Source organism: Lagenorhynchus albirostris, chromosome 7, assembly GCF_949774975.1.
Source record: "Lagenorhynchus albirostris chromosome 7, mLagAlb1.1, whole genome shotgun sequence".
Taxonomy (NCBI): domain Eukaryota; kingdom Metazoa; phylum Chordata; class Mammalia; order Artiodactyla; family Delphinidae; genus Lagenorhynchus; species Lagenorhynchus albirostris.
In genome coordinates, this window is record NC_083101.1 from 48,799,960 (window position 1) to 48,823,235 (window position 23,276).

The following is a 23,276-nucleotide window of genomic DNA, read 5'->3' on the forward strand; positions in this document are numbered from 1 at the left end:
GATTGATTAATCATTCACTGCTTTTGACTCACTGAGTTCAAGTCCTATGTTTGCTTTCAGTTTCAGGATCCTTATATAAATTAGTGGAGGAGTCTGCTTTCCTCTATGACAGGATCAAATGACTGTCTTGCCTAAAGAACTTACCATAATTTTGGCCTCTGAACCCCTTCAAGGATAGGAAATGATATTTTGATCATTAGCAGAAACATTGGTAGTAGTAATACCAAATCTTCATTGAATGCTTCAGCAGAGGGGTAAAGAGTGTGCACTCTGGAGCCAGAATCCTGCCCTGTCACCTACTCATTGTGGGACCTTGGGCACAGTTTCTTAACCTCTAACATGGGAATAATGACATTATTATTATTACTAGCTCACAGGTACATGTAAACTATGTAACAAGTGTGCATGTAACTAATGTAGACTGGTGCCTAGCACATGGTGGATGTTTGCTAATATTGCTATAATGGTGCTAAATGCTTAACCATACACTTACTCATGGAATCCTCACAACAAGCCCACAAGGTAGGTACTATTGTTATACCATTTTATAGGTGAGGAAGCTGAGGCTCAAGAGAGGTTAAATGGTCCAAGGTTACCCACCTAATTAGTTGCAAAGCCAGGATTAGAACCCAGGCATGCAGACTCCACTGGCCATGCTTTTACCTGATAAAGCTAAGGGATGCAAAGAATTTCTTCCTAGTCTCAAATGTAGGAGCTCAGCTGGTTTGGTCCACCACGTAGTAGAAAGAATCCAGTAGGGACGCATGGGCCTCCTGTGTCAAGTATGACATGGCCTTGACATTGGTGTACATCCTAGGAAGGCTCAAAGAAGGAACCTAGGAAGGTAGCCAGAAGCTAAAGCAGTATCTTTCTGGTGGGTCTGAAGGAAGATAACAAAAGAGGCAGCTGCCTCTCCTGCTCAGTCCAGAGTTTTGAGGATCTGATCTTTCAAGAAGCCACAATAAAAGATGCATCTCTGGACTAAGAGCAGTCTACTTCCCAAATAGCCCCCGCCGTTGTCTACTGAGAACCCAAGTAGAAGACACCACAACAGCGTTACTGCCTGAGCTGATTCTCCACAGGCTGAAACAGCAGGGAGAAGGAAAGGAAGGAAAGGACTTATGGGCTGGCAAAGTCAGGGTTGGACAGCACTTGTTTTTAAGGTGGCACTTTCTTTCACCCTAATGACAAATTCTGTTACTGCTGGACCACTGGTCTCAGCTCACCCCAGACAGGATTGGAGAATACAGCTTGTTGACAACTCCACTCCCTTCATAGCATTGATATTTGAGCTTCTGTGTTAAACCAATATATCCTCTCTTGGAATGGAACATTTTCCCTTGGCCCTTCCAAAATTATACATGGAATATCAGCTTCAGTTTGCTTCACTTTAGTAGCCTTTAATAGCTTAGTTCACCTCAAAGGATCTTTCCCAGACTTGACATCTGTGTCTAGCCAGCAAAGATTCTGAAATCCATATCGTGCAGTCATGTCTGTATTTGACCCTGTTACAATCTGCTTTAAGAAATGTAGGCTAAGGAAATGTTTGACTACTGGGAAAAGAAATCAACAAAATCAGCAAGTTACGCTGCTTAAGCTGGAATTAATGAAATGTCGAAAATGCTTTACTTAAACCATGAAAGACAAGCCTCTTAAAAATGCACTCACTTTGAAATATTTTTGAACAATAAAGGCAAAATAGATTGTTCTGTTTTTCACTTTGTTTTACCTGCCTTGCTAGGTAAGTGTCTTGAATTTTTCCTAATAAAGCCTCAACACATCCACGGACCCAGGGCATTGTTACAACTCTGTTGGGAAAGCCACCGTCCCTAGAGGTTACCCCAAGATGCCATTCTCCAAGATGCCTAAAACCCTCCAAGCTGCCTTTACTCTCATCTAATTGTGTACCCAAATGGTCTTGTATTATTGAGCATATAAATAAGCAGAATAGAAGTAGGATAATTATGTTACATATATTATAAATTATAGAAGAGAAATATCATGTAACTTCAGAGTTTCCTGAGGTCGATGATCGATATTTATAGAACCCTATTGCTGTCTAGTGTGCTATATCCATCACAAAGATTGACTCAGCTCACTGATCAAAATAAATTCTTAGATGGGCCATAGTATGGAATCTTACCTACTCATTAGTTCAAGGTACTTTTCCAGCCAGAGAGTCCATAAAGGAATGGAAGTTACCCTTTCCCGAAATCCTATGGTTACAGGTAAATCATTTGTTGATTGTTACATATTTGAGTAAAGTGGATATTTGAGGCAATGACAAAAATAGTTGAAACTAATATATCTATATTGTGGGTAAGGTAGTTTGAAACCAGAATTATCTAGTTGTTGTCTCTGTTATCAACTTCAAGGTAAATTATTTTGGTAATTAGATCTGCAACTTTAAACCCATATTCCTATACTTTTTCTTCTCCCAAATTCTTATCTGTCTTCAGTAGTTATAAGGTTTTACCCTGTTCTCACACTTAATAAAAATTTCATTTCCCAAACATTGTAGAACGAACCTTGCTTAGAACAATATGGAAAGAATTAAAGCAAAGAAATTGTGCTGTAATAGGTGCCTAATATCATACTTTTTTTTTCTTGTGAGAGATCCCAACTAGATCATTTCAGTCACGAGTACCCGAGAAGGTCTTAGTTCACTTTAAAGACCAGCTAATCTTTACCGAGCACTTATTACGTTCCAGATGCCGATTGATTTGTAAACCTACCCTCTATCAGGTGCTATTACTACCCTTATTTTACAGTTAAAGAAACTAAGTCTCAGAGAGGTTAAAAGAGTTGCCCAAGGTGCCACAGATTCTAAGTGTCCAGGGTAGGACCCAGTCCCTTTCTGTGTCCGCTTTTTCTCAAGTTCTGCCTTTTTTGTGATGTTTAATTGTTGTTGCCGCTTCTCCTGTCAGAAATGAGGAGGAAATAGTGAATTCTTAAGGAGACCTGTAATAACTTGGGAGATTAGGGCCTTTTCTGGTCAGCCCTGACTTCCAGTCCCATCTGGTTGACTCTGCCACGCAGAGGAAGGCAGTGTGCCCAGGAATCACCAAACTAGCACCAGCAGTAATTCAGGCTTTACAGGGTTTGAAATCAGGGAACCGAGGCATATGCCTAGGAGTTGGGTAGACATTCCTAAGTTCAGGCACTACAGATAACTTAACCTCTTGAATATTCAACACCTTCGGATAAATAAGGTATTACTAGTCCAATTTACCCTTGACTTAAGAGTCGTTAGCATGAGTAGAGAACCCAGACCTGCCTGTTTCATGATACATAAAGGGAGAGAGGGGTTGGGAGGAATGATAGATTCCTGGCCTTTCCAGGTTACGCTCTTTCTGTCTCTCAGAACTCTGGGTATCTTCCAACAGCTCATCTTCCAGAGGTTCCAGGCTGGAAGAGAAGAGAATGGTCAAGAAGTATCCCTAAGGCCTTCCATCCCAGGGAAAGGATACATAGATTCTATGTATAATGCAAATGCACACTTAGGGAAGGCACAATCTCTAAATCTCTGGGGGCCCTGAACAAAGCTGTTAGGTTCTATGAACACACTTTCCCCATCTATAAAATGAGATACATGTTGAAACATGTTCTGCAGAACCCTGCTGTGATGGTATTGGTTCTCTTCCACTGTAGGCAATGTTGGGACGAAACAACGGGGAGTCCTCCAGGAAGAAGGATGAAGAGGAAGTTCAGAGCAGACACCGGTTAATCCCCCTGGGCAGAAAAATCTATGAATTCTACAATGCACCCATTGTGAAGTTCTGGTTCTACACTGTAAGCATCTTTCCTTTTCTCCTTTTATTAAAGGAGAAAAGGCCACAAAGAGTCAATGTCAGTTTCTCACACACCTGGGTGGTTTCTTCTACAAGTCATTATATAAAGACCATACAGGCAGGAATAATGGCTCTATGACCTTGCTTTTTCCTGTAGCTTTGCAAGATTTGTGGAGTCTGTGAGGCAGCTTCCACAGCTTCTACATTTCTCCTCCTTGCAGAAAAGAAAGGAAATGGTAAAAGTGAGAACTAGCAGAATAGAGGTGAGATGAATATGAGTCTAGTCTAGAAGGGAAGTAGAGGTCCTTCTACAAAACGCTTCCCTTTTCTGGATGGATGAGCAATGGATCAGAGTTGCCCATTTTAGACACCAGCCCTGGGTTTGGGGGGACATTTGGTGGGTAAGGGCTGAGCAGAGTGTTAAAAGGAAAACCACTAAAGATGGGGATCAGAAGTGTGTAATTACTCCCAATCCGGTATGTCATCAAACAACCTTTCTTGCTCTGACACCGTTAAACAACATGCAAACCAAAGCAGCAAAAAACATGCAAAGCAACCTACAATCACAGCAAATACTGTCCAGTAAGCACACCCTGCAAATATTTTCTGCCCACAAGATAAAAGATTATCCCTGAAATAGCCTCCTCATATGGGAGAAATGGCCCGTCTGCCCCTGTTTTTCATGATGTTTTAAGCTTAAGGTGAGCTTTGACCCAGGTCGTCTCTGCTGCTCTCCAGCCAACGGTGGAGCTGTGCCAGATGAAAGATAGCGCATCTGTATTTTTGGCCTTTTTCACAACCAGCTCCACACCAGTCACTTGAGTCAGCAACAGGATAATCTGAGTCTGAGGCCGAGATGACGCAAATGACCAGATGAGGTCCTTTTTGTGTGGTCCTGTGTGCTAACACTCAACGCTGGCTTTAAGCCAGGCTTTCCCAGCCTCTGCACGACTGACATGTGGGGCGGAATAATTCTTTGTTGAGGAGGGCTGTCCATGCGCAGCAGCATCCCCGGCCTCTGTCCACTAGATGCCAGTAGCAGTCTCCAGCCCCCAAGTAGGAAACCAAAATGTCTCCAGACATTGCCAAATGTCTCCTTGTGGGGTAAAACTGCCACAAGTTGAAAACCAATACTTTAAAGTTTGGTCTTCAAAGAGGATGGGAAATTATTAAAATACAAATATGATCTTTTTAGTGAAGTAAAAATTTAAAGTTTAAATTTATTAGCATTAAAAAAAATCCTTCCCCCCTCCCCAAAAAAATAACTAAGGCATGCAGAAATCATTTCTATTTATCTATTGCATGCAGATATACACTATTTTTACCTTGCAGAAAACAACAGAGTGGTGGCAAGCATGGACTTTGCAGTCAGACAGCCTAAGTAGAAATCCTGTCTGGGCCTCTTTATTATTGTGTCATCTTAAGCAAGTTACTTTAGCACTACGTTCCCAGTTTTCTTAAGATGGGGATAGTAATAGTACCTACTTTATAAGGTTTGGTAAAGATTAACTGTGTTAAAATATGTAAAGCACTTAGAACAGGGCCTGGAACACGTAAGCACAATATAAATGTAACTTGTTATTCCTAGGCTGGTCCCATTGCAGAGCAAAGGTCAGTGTTTTATTCATCCACCCAGGCAACAATGATAAACTATCATTTATTGAATACCTACCTTTCTCTTATATTAGACTGCTTTAATTGTCTAGGACAGAGCGTGGCAAACTACAGCTAACAGGCCAGACCCAGCCCACTGCCCATTATTGTGGCCCGTGAGCTAAGAATGTTTTTTACATTTTTAAAGAGTTGAAATAAAATCTACTGAAGACTAATTTGTGACACATGAAAATTACATGAAATTCACATGTAATTCATGTGTCCATAAAAAAGTTTTCCTGGAATACAGCCAAACTCATTCATTTACCTATAGTGTGGGTGCTTTTGTGCTACAACTGTTGAGTTGATTACTTGCGATAGAGACCATCTGGCCCACAAAGCCTTAAAAATTATCTGGTCCTTTACAGAAAATGTTTACAGACTCCTGATCTAGAGCATGAAAGAAACCAGTAGTAGTATCAAGAATTATCTATCACCTTTACAAATAGAATACTAGCATCTCTTACCCTTCCAAGGCATCTCTTTTTTTCTTTGTCTGAGTTCAGTATTAATTTTACTTCCTTGATTCCTCTAGTCCCCATTTACTCAGCTGAGGCAATTTGTTAGCCCAGAATGTTTTTAAATCACAGATGCCTTGCCAGTGTTTCTGAGCCTTGGCTACGCATTAGAATCACCTGGAGTGCTTAAAAATAAACAAACCTGAGTTCTATTTAATCGATACGTTTATCTACTTAAAAAGATGCCTGGGTTCTTTTCCTGGAGATTCTGTTGACATTGTTCTGGGGCACAGCCAGGACATCAGGATATTTCAAAGCTCCCAAGTGGTTGTAATGAGTAGCCAGGGATGAGAACCACTGCCCTAGACAAAGGGCTGAGTTTTCAGCCTGGTATTTCCAAAACTTCCATGATGATAAGGGATTGTGTTAGAAATGCAAATTCCTGGCCCTATCACAGACCCACTAAATGAAATCTCCAGGGAGGAGCCCGAGCGGTTGTGTTTAACAAGCTTCCCAGGTGAGTCTTGTGGTCTGGGAAGCTTGGGGCATACTGCTTTTCTTGTACCATATACTGCAGGTTGTAAGGCTGTCCCTTTGAGAAGTGGGGCCCACGTGTCCAGCTCCCTTCTGTATGGCTGACTGGTTACCCTCCACAAACCCATCAGACTGGATGCTCCAGTCATGTCTGATTGTGTTTCCACAATGATTTTCAGAAATCCATACGTATTGACAAAGCCTCAAAGAAGTAAATGGAGATGCGGAGTGTCAATCTTTAAAGTCCCCAGAGATGCTTAACAGTAAAATGCAGCTTTAGATCAAAGGGCCCATTTGCTTTTGGTTGTGTTTTTTTCTGTAAGAGTAGTTCCCAACTTGATTTCCCAAAGTGTCCCCTTCTACACTCCCAAGGTTCTGAAAGGTAGGACACACCTCACTTCCACATAACCTCACTTCCATGTCTTAGCAAGTTTCCAGAGGAGCAGGTTGAGTCCTCTTCTGTTCCAAGAATAAAGGAGGCAGGGATCCAACTGGCTCCCAGACCAGTTTGTGGTGAGGGCCTGTTTCAAGTGCCCAGCTGGAGAGGATGCCAGTTCAAGGTGCAAAGTGGTGCCAGGTCAGAGGGCACCGGGTGTGCTCTGGGCTTCTCCAGCAGGAACAGACTCCTTCCTCTGCTAACACGATGGGCCCCTCCACGCTCTAGTGGCAGTAGGAAGAGGCCTGGGAAGAAGCGGGGATGGCCAGGCCCCACCAGGGATCCCCAGGCAGCTTCAGCAGGCTTTGGTGCTCGCATTTCATACTTTAGGAGTCAGGCACCTTGGTTAATGGTAAATTTATAAAAATATATAAGCAAATAAAATACAAATTCTTATAGGATTCCCACTAACTTAAGAATCACAAGGTTCTGTTTCTTTTCGAAGCTATGGCATTCTACACACAGCTTGTTAAAGCTTACAGAATATATATGTGTGTGTATATGTGAATATATATTCACACACACACACACACATTAAAGCATGTCATGTTAGGGTTATCTGCAGCAAGGCCCCATGAATGTTAGCGAGTTCTAAGATAGGTTTCTTCCAAGGCAGCATCCAGTCCTCTGTTGTACCACTGAAACATGTTTAAAGCCCTATTTTTGGAAGTCCGTATTTTGAGAGTTGTCCCAAAATATTATATTGTAGCTTGTTTATGGAAAGAAAAGCATTGTAGAGTAACTGATTTAAAAAATAGGCAGGAGCTAAAAAGGATGTTCGTGGAGGAGGCATAAGCAATGAGGTCAATTTAAAAAAGAAAAAAGAAGAAGAGAGGTATGAGTAGTTAAGGGGGGTAAAAAAGGAAGGAAGGACTGAGGTAAGAGGAGGCGAGAGGCATAGAAGTTTCTTGAAAAAAGAGGTGTATAATAATATCAGTCACCATTCATTGGGTCTCTATACTGTATCAGGAGGTAGATGCATATTCCCCTCCCCCATCCTTCTGAAAGCTCTACAGGGTCGGTAGCAAACATCTCCATTTCACAGAAGGGAGGCCCAGGCAGGCGAAGTGATTTTACACAAAAAGATACAGCTGGGATGTACTTGAGCCAGGATTTAAATCCAAGTTTCACTGACTTTGCGTCTACATTCCTTCCACCAACACTAGTCCTTCTGCCAAACAAGTACATTAGACCTGTGTTCAGAGGAGAGAGGCAGATTGAAGGGGTTATTTAAGTACTGAAATGAAGAGGTTCTGGAAGAGTTGTGTGTGTGTCACTGGGCCTACCTGTGACAATAGAAGATAACGCTTTGGAATGTTTTGTAATGAACTGAGTAAAATGACAAAACCTGGGCAGTTAACAAGGCCCACTGGAAGCAGTGGAATTTGGTCCAACAAAGAGAAGGAAGCAACTAGAAAGAGAGAAGGATTTCAGGTCAGAAGGAGGCTAAGAGCATATTTCACCGTTTATCCACTGAAGTCCTTTCCTTGTGTTTTGTAAAATACAGAACTCACAGGGACTAGAGAGTGGATGCCAGTGTATAATGGTAAACAGGAACCATATGAAACGATTTACACTCTAAACACCATCCTACACGCTTTCACATTGAGTAGACTCTTTTCAGGTGAGGTTTTTCACAACATGCTAATGATCCCGAAGAGGGTGGGGTAGGAACTGAGGCATGGTTATAAATGGTGGTCCTTGGGCGGGGCGTATACCAAAGTGAATCTCTCAGGATGGGGAGGAGCTCTGCTGATCCTCCAGCATCTATGCAGCTGCCGTCTCACTTTCATACATGATCTCAATTCAACTCTGATATATGCCCACCCTTCAAGAGATGAAAAGTTATATCTCTGTGTCTATAAATCCATCAGTGTAATAGTGTCTCAGAAAGTACCTTTGACTCATATTAAGGACCTATGTATTCATTTATTTTTTAAATGAGAAGGGGGAAAAAAAGGAAAAGGGAAGAAATAAGAAAAAGAAGAAAAAAAGAAAAGGGGGGAGGATAAAAAGGAAAAGGGGGGAGAAAAAAGAAAAGGGATAAAAAAGAAGGAAAGGGAGGAAAAAAGAAAAGGGAGAAAAGGAAGAAAAAAGGAAAGGGAGGAAAAAAGGAAAAGGGGAGGGTAAAAAGAAAGGGGGAGGATAAAAAAAGGAAAAGGGAATAAAACAGGAAGAAAAAGAGAAGAAAAGAAAAAGGGATTTAAAAAACAGGAAGAAAAAGAAGAGGGGAGAGAAAAAGAAAAGAAGGGGAAAAAGGAAAAAAAGCAGAAGAAAAAAGAAAAAGGGAAGGAAAGAGGTCCGTTAGTAGAGAAAGCAGTGTTTCTCTAGTTCTGCAGGGCCACCCGTTCCCCTGTCTCCCAGCCAGGCTGCATCTTTCTCCACCTTCTAAGCTGCCTCCAGGGCTCCAGAATCATGCTGTATCTCCAAAATTCTCAAGGTCTCAATCCTTTTGCCCACACCATATCCTGTTCTTTGCTACCTAAGCTCCAAAGAGTGCCGATTTCAATAAATTCACTCTTAGCTCCTATTCACAGCCCCTGAGGCCCCTAAAGGCAGCAAGTACCTTACTCGGCCTGAAGCCTTGCCTAGAAAAGGCTTAACTTCTATGCCATTGCCCCTAGGATGAGTTTTTTTCTCCAGAGGCTCCTCAGCCCCTTATGTAAGAACCTCACTAGCCCTCCTATACTCCACTCATCTAGACGTACCTGAGTTGTCCAGTGGCATTCACCAAACCTGAACCCTGAGGAGTTTTCCTGGGACATCCAGCAACTCAGCTAGTTCCATCAGGGCTCAACCTGCAGTGCTAGTGCCTCCTGAGGATTAAACCTTACTCCAAGCCACAGTCGGCCTTACAGACTCATTCTTTCCTATAAATTGCTTGTCTTCTCTTGTTTTGTTCAAAGAAGCAGAAACCAGGAAGGAATATCCCAGCTTGGATAGGGCAGGAAAGTAGTGCCTGGGATAAGAGGTAAAACCTTCCCAGGGTACCGCCAAACCAAGCACATTAAGATAGGAGAAAAAAGAAGACATTAACATAGAAGAGAATTAAAGTGGGGCTCCAAGAAATTCCGGGCTATTATTTATGTCGGTTTGACCAATTTACACGTATAGCATGTGTCTGCCTTTCCTTCTTACAGACATTTAATCTATCTGGCATTCATTAGGCAAAAATTCACTGTGCTGTCCTAGTTCAAGGACCCAAGGCTCATGCATGAGCAAGAGCAGCCCCTGAGAAAAGAGGTTCCATTTTTAGCCAAGAAAATACGAGAAACAGGGAATTGCAAAACAAAATGGTGCATCATGACACATAGGTACGAGCAAAGTACTGGGACGCAGAGACACGCAAGGATCAAAAGGAAGATTGTATATCAAATTATTTCAAAATCACAGTCTTTTAAACTTCTTTTGATCGTTTAGAGCCTAGAAGTTCATTTCGTCGTGAATTCCTAGTCCTGCTTGCTGACCTTGTTGTGTCCTGACTCACAGTGGCCTGGCGCAAGGGCAGGGCTCCCAGGTCTTCGCAGCCAGAGCACTGTATTGTGTGTTTCCTTACAGCTGGCGTACATCGGATACTTGATGCTCTTCAACTATATCGTGTTAGTGAAGATGGAGCGCTGGCCTTCCACCCAGGAATGGATCGTCATTTCCTATATTTTCACCCTGGGAATAGAAAAGATGAGAGAGGTAACTGCTTTCATAAAAGAGAACAAAGGATAAAGACAGTGGTTAGTTACATCTGTGGATAGAGGGGATCATGGAACACTCGGGATCCAAGTTAAGCCAGAAACTATTTCTCTAACACTGCCACAGAAATAAAGGAGTTGGCTTCCACAGCTGCTGACAGACCTGGGAGGCTTCAGTGTGTTTATAGGTTGTCAGTCGATGCATGTTTGGGATCTAGTCTGTTTTCTGCTAGAGTTATCTCTTACCCCAAGAAACCCTCCCGTTGTCTTCAACACTGTTTACACCTCTCTTTCCTCGTCCTGATAAACATGACTTTAAAATTTTTTCTACTTTAAGAAAGTTTTTTTTAATCTTTAAATTTTCCACTTTTAACTCCCATTGCAACCCCTTACTCTGTGTCTCTTTGGACACAGTCCACCAATACCTATGATTCTGCAAATGCATTTCAGCAGCTCTAGGAGGAACTATGCTTTCATTAATTAATTTATTCCCTGGTTTATTCCTTCGCAACATTTATTATGTCCCTGCTGGGCACCAGCCTCTCTACCAGCCCTAAGTGAATTGAGCATATTTCTTGTCCTTCAGGTTGAGGATGTGGGTCCCTCTCTTCTCCCCCCAACGCCATCGCATAAAAGGAGCCATCAAAATGCCACCCTCCTGTGACTTGAAGTCAAAGCTAGCCTCGGGTCATCAGATTCAGAGCCATTAGAATAAATGTAGTCAAGCAATAATCCACCAGAGGGCTCTGCAACCCTGCCCAACAAGCTCCCAAAGCCCATTCCCAAGCCCACAGGGGAGGCAGGCTTGTAAGTTATGATGATTCCTCTGCATTTCTTACTCCCTGTCAAGTCCACTGCATTCTCGAGAGCTCTGGAACAACCCTACTTGCTGTACTACAGTGAGTAGGAAAATATATTGAGCTCCATATAAAAAAGGATTCCTACAAACCCACAAATTCACCCTTGCCTTCATTACTAAGGTTAAAAGGGCCTTACTCTCTTAGGGCTTAGCTCTAGAATGTTCTCCTCCAGAGAAAAAGTGGGATCATTTTTTTAAAAAAAGCAAACATGTATAAATATTTAGAGCCCTTCCTTGGGTTTTTTAACTGCTTTGGGGATATTTAAATTCTAACCAGCATGCCCCTATCCTGAGAGTACCATTTTATAAGGGACTGGATTTTTTTTTTTTTTTTAAGTGGCTGCCTTTGCCTCATTCCAACTAGTTGTCTACTCTTAGGCTTTCCCATTCATAATGTCTTCCACTTCCTGACCACTGTTGTGCATTTCCCATTTGTAAACTGAAAACAGTAATAAATTCGCTTTGGTCTTTGTGTAGCTCTCTGAGAACTGAGGCCGCAACTGCTGAGGGCTCTGTTGCTGTGCAGCGCCAGCTCACTGGCTTTGTGATTTAAAGCTCAGATGCCTATTCCTTCCCCAGGACAAGCAGAAAAGGGAGAGACTTGAGCAGGGAGACTGGAATCTCTCCAGGGACTAGACTGGAAGAAGACAGGGAGCAGTCTGTACTCCACGGACTGTTCTGGAAGAGGCTGCCAAGCCGGCGGGCTGCCAGGAATCTCCAGGCTGGCTATCCATTTCTCCTGAGGCGGCATATAACAGCGGGGAGAGCAGGCTTTGGAGCCTGGGGTCAGCGGGGGGTCAACCAAGAGTCCTTGTTTCCGAGGAAGCAGTGGGGCGGGAGGCACTGACCACCTAAGTATCTGACCTTCCCTTCGGCCCAATGAGGTTGCGCCCTGGCCCCTCACCCCACGTCCCTGAACCCATTAAGGACATGCTCAGGCGCCGAGCGTCCCGCCTGGTGCCTCCTCACAGCACGCGGGCCCTCCAGACCTCAGACGCAGGAGCCTGAAAACAGGGGAAAGTCTGTAGGCTTCCGCGCCTCCGGGGACATAGGCGGGCCCTGTGGTTTCTCCCGGGGCCCGCCCCTTCCGGCATACGTACTTCTGCGCGCAGTCAGCCAAACAAGCCCGGTCATCACGTGAGAGCGCGTAACTGCCCCCGGCTGCGGGTAGGCAGCTTCTCACGTGGGGCATCCTCCCCGCGACTCGTGAGGGAGGTGGCGCGCTGTGAAGACATCTCCACTGCACAGGTATGGGAACCAAGACCCAGGAGGGATTGAGCAATTTTTCTGCGTCCCACAGCTAGAGAGGAGAGCTGGGTCTTAAACCCGACTGACCCGGCCCTAGGCCCACGGCTCTTTCCACTCGCCGCGAGGTTGCAAACTGAGACGCTCCCCGGATCCTTGGGATCCTAAGAGAGACCTCACCCCAGCCACTCTGCTTTTATCTCTTTTTACGTTGAGATTTCAGAAAAATACTTTATTTAAAATACATATACATATATACTATAAACCTTAGGCGAGTGTGGGCAAAGGGTTAGAGAAACTCTAAGGCATTCCCCACCTCAGCACGTACGCTTGTGCACAGACAGGTTTTTTCCCCTAGTTAAGGTGGAGCCTGGGTGGGAAGCCATCAGGACAATAGCTGCTGCAGGAATTCTTCATGGGTAGGACAGTGGCTCCCAACCTGTGGTCACCAGCATGACCTGGGAGCTTTTAGAAATGTAAATCCTCAAGCCCCACACAGGCATACTGAAGCAGAAACTCCAGGGGTGGGGCCCAGGCAACTGTGTTTTCACCAGCCCTCCAGGTGATTCCGATGCATGCTAAGGGCTAGGGTTTAGGAATGAGGCACTAGAGGATGAAGAATGAGGCTGCCACGTGGCTCCTGGTATCTTGCTCAGCCTTCCAAGCCCCAGTCCTGACTCACTAAAACCTCCCTTCCTTAATGTTTCAGGCCAAGGCAAGCTATTAAAGGCACCGTGAGGATTCAAATAAATAGCTGTAGATTAGATCTGGCCCCAGTCTTTGCACTCCTCTCCTTTGAGAGGTCCTGAGTCGGGAAAGGGGTGTGTCATGGCTTGAAGAGGTGGAAGTCTCAGAGGCAAACACAAGTGATTCGTGAAGGTAGCCCTACTGTATAGCCTCACCAGGTTCCTAACATCCTGTGGTGCAGAATGGGTGTCAACTCCTGCTATCCAACTGTTCATTTCATAGAGTGTGGAGCAGCAAAAAGCCCCTCTAGATTTAAGATAATTCAGAGTACCACCCAGCAGTTAAGATATACAAGGGAGTGGGGAATTGCTATGAGGTGTCTCTGCAACAATCAGTCAACACATATTTCTTGAGTGTCTGTTATGTAGCAGGGCCTGGGAAACAAAGGGTCTGTCCTCAAAGTTTACAGTTATAGAGGAGAGGAGAGATAGATGGATGTTGAGAGGGATGCATGGATAGAAGATAGCTAGCTAGCTAGACTGGCATGCGTACGTGTACACACACGTATACATGCATGCAGAAGATTCCCGTATAGTGATAAAAATCTTCAAAAAATAGAGTAGGATAATGTATTAGTGGCTTGGGCGTGTGGAGACCACTGCAGGGAGGTGGTCAAGGAAGTTCTTCCTAAGAAGGGGAAATTTGAGTGGAGACCTTGAGTATAAGGAGAACCCAGACATGTAAAAATCTGGGAGAAGAAAATGCCCAACAAAAGGAACAAGTGCAAATGTCCTGAGTATGGAATGGATTTGTTATGCTTAAGAGCAAACCACTATGGCCTCAGGGTAGTGAACGGGGAGGATATGGTGGGACATGAAATGAGGCCACTGTAAGGAGTTTGGATCTTTCTGTATTCATAATGGAAGCCATCAGAAGGCTTAAATATTCAGTTATCACAATTTGCTTTAGTTTTGCTGTTGTTCATATGTCTCTCAAGTCTCTCTCTTTTTTAAATTGAGGTATAATTCACCAGTAAGAAAACGAACAACTCATAAGGGTACAGCTTGATGAGTTTTTACCTACCCATACAACTGTGTAATCACCACCCAGCTCACGGCTTAGGCTTTTAAAGGTCTTTCTGTGTGCTGCTCAGAGAATACATTGAGGCTGGTCAGGCAACAGTGGTGGCAGGGATACCAGTTAGAAGGCTGTTGCAATCATCTGGGCAATGTAATGGGGCTTAGGATAGAGTGGCAACAGTGAAGGTGGTGAGAAGTGGTTGGACTAGGTCGTATTTGGAAATATAGGTAATAGGACATGTTGATGCAGAGGATATGGGTATGAAAGAGGAATGAAGGAGTCCTCCTAAGTTAGTGGCCTGAGTAGCTCAGTATGGTGATACCGTTTACTGAGATGAAGGAGGATTTTGGAGATTTGCAGGGTATTAGGAATCAATAATTTTATAGCAAAACCCTAAAGCGTGTCTTAGAATTGTAAGGCATCCCAAAGGAACAAACTTAATTGCTTATATACAACTGAGCTAAGCTTAGGCCATCCAGATGAGTAGATACAGGTAGACAAAACAAGCTACTGATATCAGCTAACAGACCAAGCACTTTGCAACTGGGCTGAAAATATAGACAGAAATCAAACCTAACCCCACTCTCTTTCCTGACTTTTAGATTTTGATGTCAGAGCCAGGGAAATTGCTACAAAAAGTAAAGGTGTGGCTGCAAGAGTACTGGAATGTCACAGACCTCATAGCCATCCTTCTGTTCTCTGTTGGAATGATCCTTCGTCTCCAAGACCAGCCCTTCAGGAGTGACGGGAGGGTCATCTATTGTGTGAACATCATTTATTGGTACATTCGTCTATTAGACATCTTCGGCGTGAACAAGTATTTGGGCCCATATGTAATGATGATTGGAAAAATGGTAAGCAGGGTCCTCTGATTCCATGTTATAAGTTCTCAGAGAAGGAGTGGTTATCACAGGAAGAGAGAAATAATTCATTTGGGTCTGCTGTCAATGTCTGAGATGGCCCTGGGGGTGTTTTATTTTTTAATTCCTTTTGAGTGTTCAGAAGTTTGATTACATCTATATATTATTAATACATAACTGGAGGATTAACTATCACTTACTCATTCACTTACTGACAAATATTTATAAACATCATCTATTTTGCGCCAGGCACTTGGGTAGGAGTTGGGTATATAAGGACACTCATTTAATAAAGTAGATGATGAGAGAAAGAGAGAAGTGATTACCATACAGTGTGAGAATGCTGTAACACAGTTGTGTATAAAATACCTCAGGAGCATAGAAAAGAGACGGTTGGTCAGGGAAGCCTTCACACAGAAGTTGCATTTTATATCGGAGAAGGTATGGATCTCCACTGTAAATTTTTAACAGATTCCTTTTTTCTTAATGAAGTTCTGGAAAAACATCTTTCCCTACACAGAGGGGAAAAAAACATAGTTTATTTGAGTTGAGTTAGGTTGAGTTTGAGTTGAACATTAAGTTCTGTCAATATTTTGTGTTTTGTTACATTACTGGAGAATGATATCTGTTGAAAACTAGGTTCCAGAATGATGCTCCTACTTATCTTATTCTTTTAAAAAAAGAATCCCAAGTGCCAAGTTAATACGCTTCCCACATATGGCTGTGGACTTGTTCCGGTATTCCTGGACCATACACTAGTTTCCAGACTTTCTCCATAAAGACTGAGCCCTCACGGGACAGCATCGGTGTAACCCTGGGAAATGCACAAGTAAATCAGCCCCCTCTCCAAACTTACTAGAGGAAGAATCAGAGTCTGATGCTCAGTGCTTTTTATCAGTTACCCCACTTTTCTAAGTGTGTCCCCTTACTTAACCTTTACAGGGCATATATGGAAAAGCCAAGTACATCCATTTTACTATGGCAAACAGCTCTTACTGAAAAATCTCATTCCTAATGTCCTCCACTCCACTCCCATTGTATCAGCTCTTGAAACAGTTGAACAGTTGGTCCACAGATATCCTTCATCATTCTCACTCAGGTTTTACTATTTACATCATTACTGCTTACCTTTCAGTCAGCAAATCAATATTTATTATTATTTTTTGTGTGTGTATATATGTAACTCTACTAAAATGAGTCTTAAATAACAAAAACTCTTCCTACAAAAGCACTGGCAAACTCATACGAAGAGAGGGAGACTTTGAATCTAAAAGGAAAGGGTTATAATACCTTGAGCAATTTATTAACCTCTTTGAGATGCAGTTTACTCATTTCCAAGTAGTAATAATAAATGCATATCTCTTCAGGTTGTGGTGATAGTTAGAAATAACACAGGTTAAGTGGTCAACAGTGTCTGGCTCACAGTAGGTAGTTGATAAATTATATCTGTTACCGTTGTTAAAGTACAATGGAAAAAGGAAAAATCGGTGAGCATACTTACTTGCTCTATTCCTAATCCTTTTGTACAAAAGCTTGGTGTTTATAAAACCAGCATTGTTTAGGGAAAATATTACAAAGCCCACTCTAGAGTGGAAAAACTTGAATTCAATAAGCTTGAGTTACTTACCCAAAGCTGAATCCCAGTTCATTTGGGGGGTTTTTGAGTAGGAAACAAATGTGTATCTTACTGTATAACACTCTTACATCATCTTTGTACTTTAGTAATGAATTTGAGATGGTGGTGAAAATTTCCACATCTAAAAGCAGAGTCTCCACTTAGTCTATAGAAGAGGTTTAGGAGAGAGGATCTATTGGCTTTCCACACAATTTATGTATAAAAATGTGTAGGTGTATGAATTTTCTGGACAGAGGGGACAGACATCTATGAGATTCTCAAATGTGAAATTCTCAAATATATTCTCAAATGGACCCAATGAAAGTGAAGAACTATAACAGCTGCAAAATTAAGCCAAGTTTTCTCATTCTTGACACTGTTGCTATCTTGGACTAGATAATTCTTCGTTGGGGGGCGGGGGACGGACTGTCCTGTGCATCATAGGATGTTTAGCAGCATCCCTGGCCTCTACCCACTGGGTGCCAGTAACGTGTGTGCATGAGCGCGCGTGCACACACACACACACACACACACACAAACACTCACAACAACAAAAACATCTCCAGCTATTGCTGTATGTCCCCTGTGGAGCAAATTGCCCTCTGTAGAGAACCAGTACATTAGGTGAATACATTATCTGATTGGTTGTTTTTCTTAATTGATCATTACCTTATCTTATTTCAATAAATAAAATTGGGAAAGACCCAAACAAGCCAGATATATTAGTTTTAAGAGGTTGAGTCACATTTAAATCCTTGAAATAACTAGTCACACTAATGCAGTAAGATTATTTTCAAATTCATATCTATCTTTTTAATAATGGCATAATTATCCCCAGTTTTGATGAGAATGAAACCTTACCGTGGAGTGAGCAAAAGAGATTGTACTGCAGTTTTTCTACATTCTAACTTATTCTTGACTGATTAGTGAAGTCATTCATAAGTAGAAAATGAGTATATTTGGGGACTTTGTTTGCTTTCATGGGGCTTTTAAGATAATTAGTTCAGTAATAGAGTCACCGATCCAGAAGGTAGGTAAACTATGCCTATGGAAATTATCAGTGAGCTGGATGGACTGCCAGGATGGAGGCTTAACAAAATATGCCCAGATGTGGTTATACCGAAAGCCCCCAACATTAGAGAGCCCCTGTTAAGTACTAAACAGCCAAGTAACTCACTGTGCCCTGTGGTCTAGGGACTGCAGGCTGCTAAAGTACCTGGACTCATACTGATCAAGTATGATTCCAATTAATCTTCAGATGCAGAATCACTTAATGGAATTCCAACCCCTTTTCTTCATATTCCACTTCTCAATGGGTCTCTAAGCCTAGCACTAAGCTCACTTATATAATGTGGAATAAAAACAACAATAATAGGTTTCATTTACTATGTGCCAAATACCATGTCAGACTTGTCAATCATCATTACAATCCCATGAAATAGGTTTTAGTATCTTCATTTCATAATTGAACAAACAAACTAGGCAAGGAACAAAGGAAAGATTCAGACTCCTATCTATCTGACTCCACAGCCTGACCTCCTTTCAATTCTAATAATAAACTTTTACTGAGAACTACCCACATTAAGTGTTTCACACATTATCTCATTTAATCCTTACAAAAATAATATGCATTATTATTATTTTCCCCACTTTACAAATAAACAAGACCAAGCAACGTGCCCAAGATCACCTAGTTGTTTTTACTACCAGAGTCAAGGTGAAAACTCAGGTATTCTGACACCTGAGGACACATACTTAACCGCTACAGTATATACTCTCCTCTATAGAAACCAACCAAAGGATATTTGAAAGAATGAGACACAATCAGCTCTCTTCATATTGAACCAATTGGACAATTTAGCTTTAAAAACAGAGGTAGCCAGGGCTTCCCTGGTGGCACAGTGGTTGAGAATCCGCCTGCCAATGCAGGGGACACGGGTTTGATCCCTGGTCCAGGAAGATCCCACATGCCGCGGAGCAACTAAGCCCGTGCACAACAACTACTGAGCCCGTGTGCTGCAACTACTGAAGCTCGCACACCTAGAGCCTGTGCTCCACGACAAGAGAAGCCACCGCAATGAGAAGCCCACGCATTGCAACGAAGAGTAGCCCCCGCTCACTGCAACTAGAAAAAGCCTGCACACAGCAATGAAGACCCAACACAGCCAAAAATAAATAAATTAAATAAGTAAATTAAAAAATAAGTAAAAAATAAAAATAGAGGTAGCCAGACCCAGTTCTCGCTAATAATGTCCTGTTTCTGCAGTTCACTCCAACAGATACCAGTTTTTGTATGGAAGCTAAGACTCTTTTGAAATGTATAAAGTTGAGTGTTTGGGAACAATGTTTCTTTGGCTGTTTTGACCCTTTGAATAGATATTACAATCAAGCTGAATGAAAACAGTCCTGAGAAATTAGAACAGTTGCTGTATTTACTGGCTGAGTTTTCTTGGGTCAGACTAGTTCCTAAGTCTCATAAGTATACACCTTCCTCTCCCCACCCACCTTTTCATCAGTCTAAATAAATATAACATGAAGGACCCATTTGTGTTTTCTCACTAATAGAACTTTTTGTAAATAAATGATGAAAGAATTTTATAAGAGAGAGAGAGGTTGAGAAATAGACCCACATTCCCTATAAAACTGTTTCAGCACAGCTGGCTTGTTTACTTTTAAGAGAGTTCTGAGGCCACTAAGTTGTGAAAAGAATAATTAACCAGCATATATTTTTAAGGACAGTGAACAAATACAAATGAACATCAAATTTTGAGAGATTCTTATTTAGTTTCAAAGTCAGACAATACTTGAGAGATTTTTAAGTTGCCTTTGAAGTTGATTAATTGGCCTAAAATGTATTGAGCCCCCAGTGTCCTAAGGCATACAGGAAGGCTGTAATGTTTTAATTCCAATAACTGGCACCATGACACGTATTCTTGCAAAATAAAATTTTAAAACTAATTTAAAGCCTTCATTACTACTGATAAAATTATCATCAGTCTTTCTTTGTGGATGGACATTCCTTCAGGAAATTTGGTATCCAAGGGAAGATAGTCTTTTGTATTAGGTGGTTTTATGTAAGGGATAGAAACCAATCAACTAGCTTAAGCCCAGGAGGGGTAGATTGATTTACAGCAGGGCATGATGGAACTGGGCTTAAAAGCTACTGCAGCCAGGCCCCCAACTACCATCACAGCACACTCTTTCTCTCCGGAATGACTGCTTCATTCACTCTGGTCAGTTTCTCTAGTGGGAGACTCAGCCTCAGACACTCTGAATTCACGTCATTACAGAGAGAGTAAGGGAGCTTCTCTCTCCTGCTTCAGTTAAAAAAAAAAAAAAAAAATCTGAAGAAGGAATTCTGGTTGGCATGTCTGTGTCACATGCCTACCTCCTGTCACTGTTGCCAGAGGGCAAGGTACCATGATTAACCCAGCCTGGAAAAGACACCTGCCTTTAGGGCCAAAGTGGGTGGGAACTGTTTCTGAAAGAAGGAGGCAGTGGGTTCTGGCCAGGCAAAATAATAGTACATCCTCATCTACTTTCGGTGATAAAAGGAAAGTAATTTGGCATGTGAGAAACAGATCCCAGATAACATGTATCATGAAAACAAGCAAAAAAGAAAGGAATAAAGAGGAACAAGAGATAACATTGTACTTGAATGGAGTGGAGAATTTTATAAACATGTCGAGATGAAAATCCAACATTTCAGCAGCAAACACAGGAATGGGCCATTAGGCTACCTGATTCTAATGCCTACAAAAACACCCTCCATAACTGATAGGATGCACTGCAGAAGAAAGCACAGAAGAAGTGGTTCTCTGAGAGACTGGTTTGTGATAGAATAGCATGCAATGAGGGAGGGGCCACAAGAATAAGATGGTATAAGGTAGATATTTGGGTTGTCCTAGCCTTGTTAACAAATGATTATTTTCTTGAGCTTTTCAGCTCTCCATAAGCCTTTCAGAATTTAGGGAATTTACAGCGTTGCAATAGTTGTTGAAATAGTTCAACTATCTCAATTCCAGTTTTGCTAAGAAGAAAGAGACCCAGCAAGGGCATTTGCCTTTCCCAGGAGCAGAAAAAAAGTTAGTACTGCATTAATATAAAGACTCAAGCCTCTGTGTTATATGACTCTCATGCCTAGTCTTGACTAGGTCCCACAGAAAACAATGGAAGATGGAGGGGTTCCACTGTGCATGTGCTTTCTTTTTTTTAAAAATGATTTTTAAGTTACTGACAAGCTTGTATAGACATTGGCTTCAATAGACCAAGTGTTCTCTTACCTGAACACAGCTCCCTATGTCAACATCCCTTATCAGCAGTCTCAAAAGTGCACCTCCTTCAAAGGTTTCCTTCAATGTCAGCACCACAGGAATACTTGGTCATTCTGGTTTTCTTTTGTTTCTCCCTCTGCTTTCCCACCCTTCCAGATGATAGACATGATGTACTTTGTCATCATTATGCTGGTGGTGCTGATGAGTTTTGGGGTCGCCAGGCAAGCCATCCTGTTTCCCAACGAGGAGCCATCATGGAAATTGGCCAAGAACATCTTCTACATGCCCTATTGGATGATTTATGGGGAAGTGTTTGCAGACCAGATAGACCGTAAGCAAGTTTATGATTCTCATACACCAAAGTCAGGTATTTAACTTCATTTGGGTCATATCTTTTCCAAGTTTATTTGTTTGTTTTCAATAAATGGCTCAAGATAGAGGACTGATTCCTAGCTTGCTATCTTGGAGGAAAAAAAACAATTACAGAAGGTGAATATACAATTTTAGCAAAGTAGTCCTCGGGTGTTTTTTTCAGGTATGTCCTTTCTGTGACATCTGTTGTGCCAAATTTGATCAAGAATGAACGATTTAAAAAGGTCTAAATTCTTTGGGGATTCAAAATCCTAGGGCCATGTGTTGAATATTTCAATATTAGGAGTATATTATGTCACTACTCCCCACCCTACCCCAGCCCCCAGCCTTTAAAAAATAAATTCCTTGGGTTTGACTTCAGAACAAATAAACAATTCTCAATTTCGCCATCAGAATTCAAGAGGGCAAACATCTGCATGGTGTTTTCCTTGCACTGGAAACTATTCTCCATCTCCTTTTCCCACTGTCTTAAATTATGTGCTATTGAGACTCAAAAGAAGCTAGTATTCATTGCCTGAAAGTATGGAAAATGCCTTAGGTTATAAAATGAGTTGCTTGCTTGTAAATGCCAGAAAAAAAAATAGTATCTATATCATGAAGTGATTCATTGTGAGGAGCGAGTGCCAGCAGGCCCCCGATGTTTCATGCCCTAATAGATGCTGACTCTCTGTAATAAACACCCTTCTTGTATAGAGTTTGAAGATAGTTGTGTCCTAGGAGTCTGTTCCAGCATTTTATTTGGATCAAATGTCAGGGCACACCAGGCACTGGGAAATTATTTGGGAAGAAAGCATCAGGAAAGAAATATCTTTCAGTGTGGAGGAGTTGAATCCCAGGAGCAACCATTTCTCATTTTCCCTGAGGAGTTTAGCTCTAGAAATAACATCCTTCCAACATTGTTGAATTAACATTTTTCTAACATTTTTTGCTGACAGGCCAGCCATCTGAGCTCTGGACTATGGACATGGATTAGGATTATATAACTAGGTAGTATAGCTTATTAAGAACAGGAACAGAAACTAGTCAGCATCTCCCCCGCCCCACCCCCTCCCCGCCAGTCCCAGGTAGGACTGAGACCAGGAAAGTAAGGACAAAGCACCAAAAAGTGTGAGTCCTACAGGCCTGTGAAGAGCATGTGTACACTGGCCACAGAACACACCAGTCTCTCATTTTCCCTTCCATGACGGGTTTTGAACAAATACTCTTTCCTTCTCACAGTGAGTTATCTGAGGCAAGAAGGTTTTTTGGAACACCTAATTGGAACAAATACTCATTTCATGAGACTTAGCCATCTCACTGAGCAAGAATTTTAACTCCATCTCCCAGTTGGAATATCTTTGACAATGTGCAGCCTTCACCAAGACAGCTTTCCAGGGACTGGGGAAAACTCTTTTGAATTCCTTTTTTCAAATGGTCCCTAAAGGCAAAGCAAAACTTAAAAAGCCCACCTATGATCATTCTCCTCAGAGATTAAATGTACTATTTTTCCCCAAGAAATTGCTTTTCCACTTACATTATTTTACTTTTTCTATCTTTCCTTTCTTTCCCCAAATGAAATTAAGCCCCTATGGGTCTTTTGACAGTGCAACATTTTGGGATGGGAGAAGGAGGGAGGTGTAGGTGTACTTTATGAGTGGGATTCTGTCCGTCCGTCTACAAGTGGCCATTTATTGATGTTGTACTGTGAACCCAGCCTAGTGCAACAAACACCACCATCTGGCTGAAT

General features: G+C 42.1%; 1 protein-coding gene across 14 annotated transcripts in view; it reads left to right on the top strand.

Annotated features, from left to right (window-relative positions):
* Positions 1 to 23,276, top strand: part of TRPM3 (transient receptor potential cation channel subfamily M member 3) — a 797,133-nt gene that overhangs the window by 721,107 nt on the left and 52,750 nt on the right. For all 14 annotated transcript variants that reach the window (XM_060153439.1, XM_060153443.1, XM_060153441.1 and 11 more), the window contains 4 exons: positions 3,652 to 3,792; positions 10,431 to 10,559; positions 15,032 to 15,283; positions 21,335 to 21,509. In XM_060153439.1, coding sequence (XP_060009422.1) covers positions 3,652 to 3,792; positions 10,431 to 10,559; positions 15,032 to 15,283; positions 21,335 to 21,509 — 697 coding nt within the window. The remainder of the gene's footprint in view (positions 1 to 3,651; positions 3,793 to 10,430; positions 10,560 to 15,031; positions 15,284 to 21,334; positions 21,510 to 23,276) is intronic.